At 46.2% G+C, this 12,759-nt stretch overlaps 1 protein-coding gene across 1 annotated transcript in view; it reads right to left on the bottom strand.

Annotated features, from left to right (window-relative positions):
• Nucleotides 1–11,432: 11,432 nt before the first annotated feature.
• Nucleotides 11,433–12,759, bottom strand: part of LOC135194930 (uncharacterized) — a gene marked incomplete in the record, with an annotated part of 25,176 nt that continues 23,849 nt past the window's right edge. The window contains 1 exon segment of the mRNA XM_064221134.1: nt 11,433–11,765. Coding sequence (XP_064077204.1) covers nt 11,514–11,765 — 252 coding nt within the window.

The following is a 12,759-nucleotide window of genomic DNA, read 5'->3' as shown; positions in this document are numbered from 1 at the left end:
TGAATAAATTTACTTGCCCGTGTTCACTTTGTGGCCTAATTTACGCTTCAAATCATATATAACATTCAGAACTATAAAACAGTAATTATACACACACACCCTTATATTATTATAATATATATATATATATATATATATATATATATATATATATATATATATATATTATTTCTATATATATACATAATAGTATATATATATATATATATATATATATATATATATATATATATATAGATATATATATATATAGATATATATTATAGTATCTATATATATATATATATATATATATATATATATATATATATATATATTATATAATATATTTTATATATATATCATATATATATATATATATATATATATATATAATAATATATATATATGATCGGAATGTAATAAATCAGCTTCAAGACTGAACACTGTCCGCGTGTCTCGTTCGATTCTAAATTTGACTATGATTAAGTTTCGTAATGTTTCAGAAGATATGAAGCAACTGAATTTCGGTAACTTGATCAAATATTTTTCAAAAGGCAAATGTTGTTTTATTTACATTCTTTTGACACTTGAAAGATCATATTTTCAAAAACATTCTCTTCTAAAAAAAATAAAAAAATAAAGGTCTCTTGACGGTGTGTTAGACCTACGGTCTTAATGGTTCTCACCACCACGCTCCCTCAGATGACGTAGGTGCGCAGAAGAGGCTTAAAATTAGGGAGCTGTCTGGCTGACCTGTTATATTTGGACCGTGGATTCTAAATTTGACTATCATTAAAGTTACGTAATGTTTCAGAAGATATGAAGCAACTGAATTTCGGAAAGGGGAAACTCTAACCATAAAAAGTTTGGAATTAGTAAACCCAACTCATATACTGGTAAAGATACGGTTAATATAATATAAGCAGGGTGACTACTTAGTCTAGTTAGTGTAGTAAAATAACATTGCTTGGCAATTAACACTACAACTCCCGGTGCGGAGCTAGTTTCTCAGTGATGTGCGGACTTCGCGGCAACCCTGCTTCTCTCACTCCTCAGTGGAATGGCCGAGAATCGAACCCGCGACCACCGAGGTGAGCTGGTTGGGATCATACTGCAGTAATTTTAAAAGGAATTTTCCATATTTTGCCCACAATTCTTATCCTTGTGAATATTTTTTTCACTTGGGAATCACAGCTTCAGCCCTTTAAAAAATAGAACACTTTGATCCTTTAAGCTACCATTCTTAAACTTATGACTGCTTAAAAAATCCAAACTTTAAGCACTCATTATAATTTGCACAGTGGTTTTTTAAATGGTGTTAAACGGGCAGTGTGTTGTCTTTGCTCACTTATCCTATGCAGTTTCTGCTAGAATTCCAATCTAGTGCAGGTTTTTATCTATGCCTTTTTCCAGTTACTTACAAAATGTCTGTCATCCCATGTCCAAATGATCAGTCTTTTCCCGATCTGCATGTTTTCCAGACTATGTACTGCAAGTCTACAAAGTCATATTTCTACCATTACTCTCATCATTTTGTAGCCACATCTTTTCAGAATATCCTCCATTTTCTTTGTCAGTCACCTTGTCTTGGTTGATGATTTATAGACTTTAGGTTTACTTACCAAACACTTGGGAAAGTATGGCCATTCAACACCACCATGTCTTGCTGTTGCTATTCTTTTATTATGGATCTTTCAATGCCAACTTCAGAGTTCAATGGGCCTCCAATAGTGAAGGAATGCTCTTCCTCTTCCAAATCTTGTCTTTCCATCACAGTATAGAGCTTTTATTTCTCATCTCTTTTGTAAATTCCTTCAGTGCTATATAAAAAAATAGTGTCCTCTAATTTCACATTCTATCAAAGTTTTTAATTATTACAGGTTTAAACTGGCCTCATCTGTTCCTGATTTGTCTATTGCTTTTGATAATACTGGTGCTTGATTATTTGTTTCCCTCCTTGACAGCACTGAGTCTGCAGTAATTTGCCTATCAAGTTACCTTACTTTCATCTCTCAAGAAACCCTTTGCATTTATATATATATATATATATATATATATATATATATATATCTTATTATTTCATTATATATATATATATATATACATATATATAAAGATGGTTTTATTCTCTCTATTTCCTATGCACTTTTTTAGCCACTTTTCCTGCTGGGAAAAGTGTTAATAGGTAACAGTAATAAAACGACAAATATTGCTGCAATTATTTTATCAACATTAAACAAATTGCTGTTCACATTATACATATATAAAACTTTAATATATTCTAAATTATTTTAGAGCCAATTATGTTATGAACCCTTTCTCTCTCCAGGAGTTCATGACACTTATTATAAAAATATATCTACCACCATTGTATAATAATATATATATCTAGGAAAAACATAACATGAACAAATTTGATCAGATTATTCAATTCACCTTTTTAAAAATATTTTAGTTATATGGCACTATACGTTCAAGAGGTATATCAAGGATGAAAACATATCAACAGGCAGCTCTCAATTTCCTACAATGACTTGGCCAAACTAATATGTCTTACATGGAAAAATATCCCATGGATAAAAAATCCAATGTTTACTGTAATTAGGAAAATAGTTGATCATAGAGAATAAACAGGGTAAAAGAACAGACCAATAAGCTAGTATAACCTAGAGATGAAGTTGCACTGAACATATGAAACTAAAGTCTAGTGTAAACTAATTTGAGAATAGGTCTTAAGAAAGGAAAAAAAGAATGAGCATATGTTTAAGACGGAAAAACAGGAATAAGCACAGGTCTTAGATAGGAAAACAGGAATGAGCATAAGTCTAAGACTGGAAAACAGGAATAAGCTCAGGTCTTAGATAGGAAAACAGGAATGAGCATAGGTCTTAGATAGGATACATGAATGAGTATAGGTCAGGAAAACAGGAATAAGCATAGGTCTTGGGCAGGAAAACAGGAACATGCATAGGTCTTTGATAGGAAAACAGAAATGAGCAGAGGTCTTAAGATAGGAAAACAGGAAAAAAGCAAGAATACAGGAACATCATATTTACCAAATTAATCAAACAACCACAGCCTCTGTACAATTACACTGTGAAAAGAAAGGCCAAAAAAACATTGTAAATGCACACAGACCTAGACTTAGGACAAGGCTGAAATTAGTAGAGTACATATATATGTAAAAAAATAAACAATGGGCTATTATAAAAAAAAGCAGGGGTATTATTAATAGAAAAATAATAACCATTATTATTATTATTACTATGTAATTTAAATAGACCACAAAGTTGAAAGATCAAGTTGGATGGTTAGTTTATTTTCATAAAAACTAAATTTCATCCAGTACCTTACAGGTCTTTAAAAATTAAAATGGACAAATTTAATGTGATGACTGAAAAAATTGCATTCACTAATTTATTACCAAAACTTAATAACTACTGTACTTACTGTGATTTTAAGTCACAAAGATAACAAATTTCTATGGAGGCAAAGTTTTGATAATCTGAGCACCCATTTATTGCACATAATTCTGATGTGGAAACAAGAAGCATTGTATTGCCTGTTTTCAAAATGGCAATTTGTCGAAAATTGCATTTTTCCTAACTATACAAACCTGAGGTCCTTTAACAATAGGAAGGTAACTAGCGGCAGCTGGAACAGTCGTAAGCTTCGAACAAGGGAGTTTGGTAGTTAACTGCTTGTTCGACAGTGCGCACGCTGCGCGACTGGGAGGTGAAGAATCACTTTTGCTTTAGGCCCAGGAAAAACGCAGAGTGAGGAGTGGCATGAGGTGGGACTATATGTAAAGGACCTCAGGTTTGTATAGTTAGGAAAAATGCAATTTTCGACAAATTGCCATTTGTTCCGATACGTAATACAAACCATCGGTCCTTCAACAATAGGAAGACTCACTTCTTGGTGGGAGGAATCTGAGGCTTAAGAACAGACTGGTGTTCGCCCAACCTTGGATTCCCTCCCTGGTCGTAAGAGCAGAGGGAGGATCCTAGCCTCTGCCCAATTGATCGGGGTATGTACCACAGGATCAATGGTCAGACCTCTGGACCCAAGTAATAAGAGGGAGGCAAGCGTACCTCTTAAAACTAGTAAGCAAGAACTTGTTCCTATTGGAAGAGGCAATATAGTCATGGGTTTGTCTCCTTTTTGGTTGGATTCCACTCCCCCCCCCCCCCCCCGCCCCTCCCCCCCCCCCACCCCCCCCCCCCCCACCCCCCCCCCCCCCCCCCCCCAACCCCCCACCCCCCACCTTGTTGGGGGTAAAGTGGTGGATATTCACTCCTATCCCTAATGAAAGGGATAGGATGGGGCTCGGTCGAGTAGCTTACCTGCATTTTCTCCTGCTTCCAGCGGGGTGACGACCGTGTCCCTCTGCCCACAGGTAGAGGGGAGAAAAAGATGCGGAAGAGAAGCCAGTCACACTCTCATTCACTCAACCATTCTTGCAGTTACACCAGGATTCGATGCTGTTCTGCCTGCTCGGGTGCTGGGTAAGCTACACAACGTGTTGAGCAGCCACCACGGGTCCCAAGGAAAAAGTATCCAAGGACCTGTGGGCAATATCCCGAAGGCAGAAGGAAGGGAAGGACCAATGCCTCTGACTTCGTGGGCTCTCGGACGAAGGGTACGGATGTCGTCGCTACCATCAGCTTTGTACGCCCTCCAGAGTACCTCACGTAGCCAGAAAGAAAGTGTGTTCTTGGATACTTCTTACTTGGTCACCCCGGTGCTAACGAAGAGGCGTCGACACTCAGGCCTGAGGTGCCGAGTTCTCTTCAGATAGCGCTGTAGTGCCCTCACAGGACAAAGCAGCATCTCATCCGTATCATTGTCGGTGAAATCCATTAGGGAGGGGATTGTGAAAGACTCGAAACCTGTCGTCAGGGATCGACGGATTCTGAGTCTTAGCTACGAAGTTCGGGACGAAATTCAGCATCACAGATCCCCATCCCCTGGTATGTTTAACGTCGAAAGAAAGACCATGAAGTTCCCCTACTCTCTTCGCCGATGCCAGGGCCAGCAAGAAGAGGGTCTTGAGGGTCAGATCCCTGTCTGACGACTCTCGGAGTGGCTCAAAGGGTCTTCGAGTCAGGCTCCTAAGGACGAGAGTCACATCCCATCCCGGGGGCCTGAGTTCCCTGGGTGGGCAAGACCTCTCAAAGCTCCTCATAAGCAAGGAGATCTCAAAAGAGTCCGAGATATCCAGTCCCCTCAGTTTCAGGACCAGGGCCAGGGTGGCTCTATATCCTTTGACTGTGGGGACGGAGAGGAGCTTGTCTCGGCTAAGAAAAACAAGGAAATCCGCTACCTGCTGTAGAGTGGCTCTGAGAGGAGATAGACCCTGTCTACGACACCAACCACACAAGACGGCCCACTTTCCCTGGTATACAACTGCAGAGGACTATCTGACGTGTCCAGCCATCTCTGTTGCTGCTCTGCGAGAAAAGCCTCTCGCTCGCAAGAGATGGTGGATAACAGCCAGCTGTGAAGATGTAGAGACTGGACGGTCCGGTGGTACCGTTCTACGTGTGGCTGGACGAGAAGGTTGTGCCAAGAGGGAATCTCTCTCGGTGCTTCTGCAAGCAGAGCCAGCAGGTCCGGATACCAAATGGCCTGGGGCCATTTGGGAGCCACCAGGATCATCCTGAGATTCGGGGTGGCCAGCACTCGGCTGATCACCTTGCGAATCAGGCCGAACGGGGGAAAGGCGTAAGGGAAGAGGTTGTCCCAGGGGTGTTGAAGAGCGTCCTCTGCAGCTGCCCATGGGTCCGGCACGGCTGAAAAGAAAACCTGGAGTTTTCTGTTGTGCCGGGTGGCGAACAGATCCACTACTGGACGCCCCCACAGGTTGAAGAGTCTTTCCGCCACGTCCTGGTGTAGGGACCATTCGGTCCCTATCACCTGATCCCGACGGCTGAGCTTGTCTGCTACTACATTCCTCTTGCCTGGAATGTAGCGGGCTGACAGCTCTACCGAGTGAGCCATGGCCCACTCGTGCACCTGCAGTCAACTGGTGCAACGGGAGGGACACTAGGCCCCTCTGTTTGTTGACGTATGCCACTATCGTGGTGTTGTCCCACATCAAAACCACTGAGTGTCCCATCAAGCGGTCCCGGAACTCTTGGAGAGCGAGGAACTGCTGCCTTGAGTTCCAAGACATTGATGTGAAGGTGCTTGTCGTGATCGTCCCACACTCCTGCAGCCAGCAACTCCTCCAGGTGTGCGCCCCATCCCTCAGTGGATGCGTCTGAGAACAGCAACATCTCCGGGGGGGGGGTGTGGAGAGGCACTCCTCTTAAGAGGTTCCTGTCGTCCAGCCACCAGGCTAGGTCCTGCCTCACCTCCTCCATGAGGGACACGGGGAAGTACGGTGGGTCCTGTGCCTGTGACCAACTCTCTTTTAGTCTCCACTGAAGAGACCGCAGGTGAAGACGCCCGTGAGGGACTAACTTCTCGAGTGACGTCAGGTGGCCGATCACGACTTGCCTTTGCTGAGCTGACTGTTCCTGCCGAGACAGGAACCAGTCGGCTGCCTCCCTGAATCTGCTGATCCGCGAGTCTGCGGGGAAGACTCGCCCTGCTACCGTGTCAATCAGCATACCCAGATACTTCATGCTTGGGTTTGAGATCGGACTTCTTGAAGTTCACCAAGATCCCCAGATTGCGGCAGAACTCGAGAAGTTGATCCCTCTCCCGTAGCAACTGCGAGCCGGAGCTCGTTAGATCTAACCAGTCGTCGAGATACCTCACAAGACGTATCCCAGACGAGTGAGCCCAAGCAGACACCAGCGTGAACACTCGCGTGAACACCTGTGGGGCGGTTGAGAGACCGAAGCAAAGTGCCCTGAATTGGTATACCGTCCCGTCAAGGATGAAGCGGAGGTACTTCCTGGAGGATTGACGGAAGGGTATCTGGAAATACGCATCCTTCAAATCCACTGAAAGCATGAAATCATTCTCCCTGATAGAGTCGAGCACGGAACGTGCTGTCTCCATCGTGAACCGAGACTGGCGAACGAATCGGTTCAGGGGAGAGAGATCTATCACCGGGTGCCAGCCCCCCGAAGACTTTTCCACCAGGAAAAGGCGGCTGTAGAAGCCCGGTGACCGATCCCTGACGATCTCCACAGCTACTTTGCTCAGCATGGTCTTGACTTCCTGTCGAAGGGCTACGTCCTTTGATGTTCCCGGAACGTAGGTCTGAAGATGGACTGGGTTGGAGGTGAGGGGTGGCCGAGATTCAAAGGGTAGCAGATATCCCTCCCGAAGGACGTCTACTATCCATGGTCTCCGGCACCGGTATCGCTGCCAATGTTTGCCCAACTGGCTTCGGCCAGGAATGGCCCCCACCCCCTCCACTTCCGGCAATCAGGTTGAGGGGGTAACCTCCTGTCCCCTTAGCGTTTCCCGCCTCTCTTCGACTTCTTCTCTTCCCCTCCTCATGGAAAGGAGGGCTGGGAGGGGGGCTGATAGCGACCTCGCAGAAGTCGAAGGCAGAGTCTTTCCTCGGGGCTTAGACGAGGCAACCGTTTTAGCAGCTGAGGAAGCGCTAGCCATACTCTTAGGCTTGGCCGCAGTTGATCGAGGCTACCCAGAAGCCTTCGAAACTGCCTGGTGTACCAGACAGTCACTGTCATCAGTGCGATGTCTTTCCACCGCAGCGTCCACCATCTCTCCCGGGAAGAGAGAGGAGGAACTCCTTATAGGTCCGTTGCAAAGTCCAAATGCCGCCTCACACCCAGCCGCCCTGGACACTCGGGTAAGGACTGTGTCCCTTCGCCTAAGTACCAGGTTGGCCCACAGGTTTACCGTCTGGTGGGCGAGGTAGGATACGGCCCTACCCCCAGACTGGCAAAGTCTCCTGAAAGCCGGGTCCCCTTCAGGAGTAATATTCCTGGAGGTGGCCGCAACCTTGGACACTGTGAGGGACCACAGGTCCAGCCGGAGACTGCCTGGAAAGCCGCCATGGCGGTGGGTTCCAGGGCAAGTGCCTCCTGCTGTGAGAACCTCACAGTAGTTGCAGCAGAGACACTCCCGGATTTAGCCTGCTATCTCCGGGTTAACCTGTTTGGGCGGCATTAGATCCTCGGATGGCACGTAGAATTTTCTCTGTCGCAGTAGAGGAGGAGAAGTAGCTTAGACGACCTGCCAGACCGAAGCGAACCCTCCTGTCCGGAGACGAGCAAGTCCACCTGGCCTAGCACTGAGTCGGCCAGCTCCGATCGCGGCAGACCCACTGTCGCCCTGGGTTCCTTTTTAGGCCCCCAGAACGACTCGAGCCGGGACGTGGGCTCAGAAGGTGGGAGCGGTGATCCTTCCCCGAGGTCGTTGTGCTGACGAATCAGCGCAATGACCTCAGCAAAATTCCTCTGGATCTCAGGAGTGACCGGATCTTGAGGAGTAGGACCATCAAGCCCCTCCAGCAAGAACGACTCCCGAGACCCTCCTCCTTTAGAAGGAGGAACAGCGACAGACCCCTCCTGGTCTCCTCCTGCCACTTGCGCATACGACCTGGTCGATCCGGGGACCGTGCCTGGCACGTAGGGCGTCGTGGCGGGATCGTGGAAGACCTGATGCTCCCCCCTTGCTCACTGGCAGAAAAGGTGTGCTTGGGGGGCTGCAGGCGATCGAGCTGCAGGCCTGGTCGCGCCGCTCCCCTGGGGCGAGCGGCTGGACCGAGAACAGCGGCCCCAGTCCCGTGCGTCAGATGAGCTGCTGCTGGTCCCCCTATCCGTCTGGTCCCGGGAGCGGCGGTAAAGGGACCTGCAGAGGCCACTGTTGCGGTGGGACCGGTGCGTGTCCTCACGGCGCGTCGAACCACTGGTTCCTGCGATCGAGGGGACCTCTTACCAGCCTCAGCCAGTCAGGGACCGGCACGTCAACCCTGGTAACCAGCTGGTCGCTGCGAGAGCGGCCGCTGGCCTGGCGAGAGTCACCTGAGCGGCTCTTGCCAGCCTTCCGCTCCGTGCCTTGGTTCTGGCGCCGAGCGAACTCGGACGCCTGAGCCTTGGCTGCACGGTCGCCCGCGGGCAACCGTACACTCGGTACCTCTCGCGAATGAGAGGCCGAGCCGGAACCTGGTGTAGCGGCAGCGCCCCTAGCACCAGGCGAGGAAGTACCGGTGTTAGCCGGTACCCCTCTGGTCCCTGTCTCCTTCTTCCTTGCGGAAGGAGACGGGCCCCGCTCCCGAGAGAGCAGGAGGACCCACCGGAGTGAGACGGGCCCTTAGAAGTTCCTGAAGGAGCCTTCTTAGGGGGGGAGGAGGCAGCCTTCTTCTTCCTCGGCTTGGAAGCCTTGGAAGTCGAAGGGGAAGAGGCGGCAGCAGGCGACGAAGAAGACGACGACGACACCTTCCTCTTCATCTTCTTCTTCGTCAGCTCCTTCAGGACAAATGTCAGGTCCTCCATTCAGGATGGAGCTGGGGCTGCTGTTGCCGAAGCAACAGGGCCCGGCTGCACCTGTCCGGAAGGACCAGCGACTAGGGGAGCAACACCACGGGCTGGAACGACGTCGGCAGGTGCAGGAACAGCAGGAGCGGCAGGTACGGCAGGCAGGTCGGGTACAGCACGAGACGGGGCAGCAACCAGCGACATCCTGGGTACCGGCGGCAGGTCCAGGGGCGAGCTCTTTGGGCATTGGAAGTCCGGGGCTGGCAGCACGAAGAACCCGGGAGGGGGAGGCACGCCTCTCCTCGGCACGGCAGCGATCGGGCCCTGCACAGCGGCCGTTGGAGTCACTGACATCACGTGCGGGGTGTAGACCAAGTGAGGAGGGGCGGTGTACCTTGGAGTCGAGACAGTAGTGGTAGTGGTGGTCACCGCTCCATGGATGACTGTCACAGCACCCACCAGATGCTGGAGCAGCCCCTGACGCTCGGTGTGCCCTGGAGCCCCAGCGACACCCACACCTGGCCGAGGTCGTCGCCCGCAGCAGGAGCACCTGAGGAAGCAACAGTCGGGTAGTTAGGAGGGGTTTCCCCTCTCGCGGGGGGAGGACCCTACCCTGAGCGAATGGAAGACCCCGAATACAACTGCAGGTCGGGGTATCGAGCGCCCTCCTCTACGCTTGACGGATCGGGCGAAGAGAAGTACCGAGAAACCCCCCCCGAAGGGGAAGGTGCCATACGCGGGAGCTGAGCCGGGGGCAGGAAAGAAGACGAAGTGTCCGTAACCGAGGGAGTCGCTGGAGAGCTTTCCGACGACTCCTAGGCAGGTCTACGCTTCTTCCTACCCTCGTACAGCACCCACTGCACCTCTGACCAATTACAACACACATTACATGGCTCGGTCCGAGAGCATTCACGCCCTCGGCACCGAGCGCAAAGGACATGAGGATCAATTTCGGGGAAAGAGCGGAAGACCCCGCACATACGGCCCTCCACACCAGGGCACACTCTGCGGCTGATGGGGGGCACGGGGATAGCTCCATGCCCGAGGATCCATAATTCAATGTTAATAAAGGGATACAGAAAGTATGTACTTACAATATCACTTTCACAACACTGACAAACCAAGTTGAAGAAACCTACAAACAACCAAAGCATAAGACGATGAAGCGGGCAGAGAGCGATGACGAACACGTCCTCCACCCACACGGCCGAAAGCAAAAGTGATTCTTCACCTCCCAGTCGCGTGGTGCACGCACTGTCAGACAAGCAGTTAACTACCGAACTCCCTTGTTTCGAAGCTTATGACCGTTCCAGCTGCCGCTAGTTACCTTCCTATTGTTAACAGACCGATGGTTTGTATTACGTATCGGAACAAACAACAGTTCCAGCATACTGAATGGTTAGCATAAAAATTATACAGGAAATTTCTAAATAAAAACAGAGTATATCTAATAAATACTAACTACAATGACTTGAGCATACCAGGTAAGTAAAAAAGTAAAAATTATAAAAGAATGAAAGCTCTGGTAGTTACTTGGAAATTATTAACCTGAAGTGCTCCACATGCATTTGATTTAAAAAAAACCATACGTAAAACATCACTGTGCTAAACTTGTTGCTGAAAGACAAGAGAAGATTTTTCACTCATGTCATTGAGAGCTTACCTTCCTGAAAAAACCATGCACGTCTTGTTTCACAAAGTTGAGAGCATCATATATTCCCAGTTCAATTCATCCTCTAAGGAAATTTAAAAAAGCAATTTATTAAAAGAACAATACAAAAATAGAGAAAATTTGCTTTTAAGAACATTAAGCCAATTGGAAAACTTTTCAATATTGCTACTTTTATTTGAAGATACTTTTATATTTCCCCTGTCATTTTAATTATGTCAATAAAAATGCAACTCTGCTACACCTCTATACCTGTTGCGAGTGTCCCCGGAACACCCAGGTGCCCTGCGTTGTCACTCGACTTTCTTTCTGCATTACAATGTTAATTTTATTAATTTTAATCTATTTATGACAATAAAAGGGAATTTTCACCCAATTTTACAAAATGTTTTCATCAACACTATTCCCTATAAGAAATTAATACCTCAACCAAAGTTAATTCTCTAAAAAACTACCTAATTTTCATAAATTCTCTGATATTTCAGGAAAGTGTGATCTTGATTTAGGTAAGTTGTTATAAATTCTGGGAACTCTCTCTTAGTTACAATTTCTTCAAATATCTCAGCTGCAGTTTGTAGTCTTTCTTTATCTTCAGGAGAACTCATTGGAATGATGCCATCCAGCGACTCAGCGGAGTTGAGGAAGTCTTTAATCATTGTCTGTACCATCCCTCTAGTAATGACCTCGCCATTATCTTCCAGAGTTGCCTTTATAATTGGGTAAAAATGAAACAATTAAGTGTAACATATTTTCATACTGTCGTCATTAGGGTATTTTGATAAAACAGCGAAATTATTATAAGAGAGAGAGAGAGAGAGAGAGAGAGAGAGAGAGAGAGAGAGAGAGAGAGAGAGAGAGAGAGAGAGTCTTATAAGGGTAGAGAGAGAGAGAGATTATGAGAGAGAGAGAGAGAGAGAGAGAGAGCGAGAGAGAGAGAGGTAGAGAGAGAGAGCAGAGAGAGGATTGAATCATCATTAGTATTTTGATGCAAAATACAAAATTATTATAGAGAGAGAGAGAGAGAGAGAGTAGATATGAGAGAGAGAGGAGAGAGAGAGAGAGAGAGAGAAGAGGGGGGGGGGGAGGCAGAATGTTGTGCAATACATTCAACTATAAATATGCTCATTCGGCACAGTGCAACAATACCTTTATCATCATTTTGTTTCCACAGTTTTCTATTTTATATGTAGCAGTTTCTATGAAAGTATTTGGAAAATAAAAATTGCCTTTCTTTGTTTCATGTGACTTTGTGTCAGTAGTAGCAAATTGATAAAGAAAAGGTGCAAAATATAAAAACAAACTCTTAAATTTGTAAAATAAACGGTAGTCTTAATGTACAGAACAAAACTGTCTAAAAGCTTAAAAAATACAGTATTGAAATTACTGTCACAGTTTAAGTTGTTTGGTTAAATGTAGTAAATAATTTACATATCATTTGTCTATAAACTATACCCCCATATAAAACAAGAAAAAGTGAAGAATCACACTATACCAAATAAAAGAATACTACATTCTAAAATATACAATACTGAAACACACAGTACAAAATAATTTAAATGCTTAAAAATATTGTAAATAATCATATAGTCCATGACATTCAGCTGAAAGAGTTCCAGCATCAGCATGTGGCAGTGCTGGTTGTTGGCAGCCTATTTAAATGTGTGCTTATGTACTTGTTATTCGCAGTGTCTCGTTTGTGTC

The sequence above is a fragment of the Macrobrachium nipponense genome, chromosome 15 (assembly GCF_015104395.2).
Source record: "Macrobrachium nipponense isolate FS-2020 chromosome 15, ASM1510439v2, whole genome shotgun sequence".
NCBI classification, from domain to species: Eukaryota; Metazoa; Arthropoda; class Malacostraca; order Decapoda; family Palaemonidae; genus Macrobrachium; species Macrobrachium nipponense.
The sequence above is the reverse complement of the archived record's forward strand: the minus strand, read 5'-3'. Positions and strand labels throughout refer to the sequence as shown.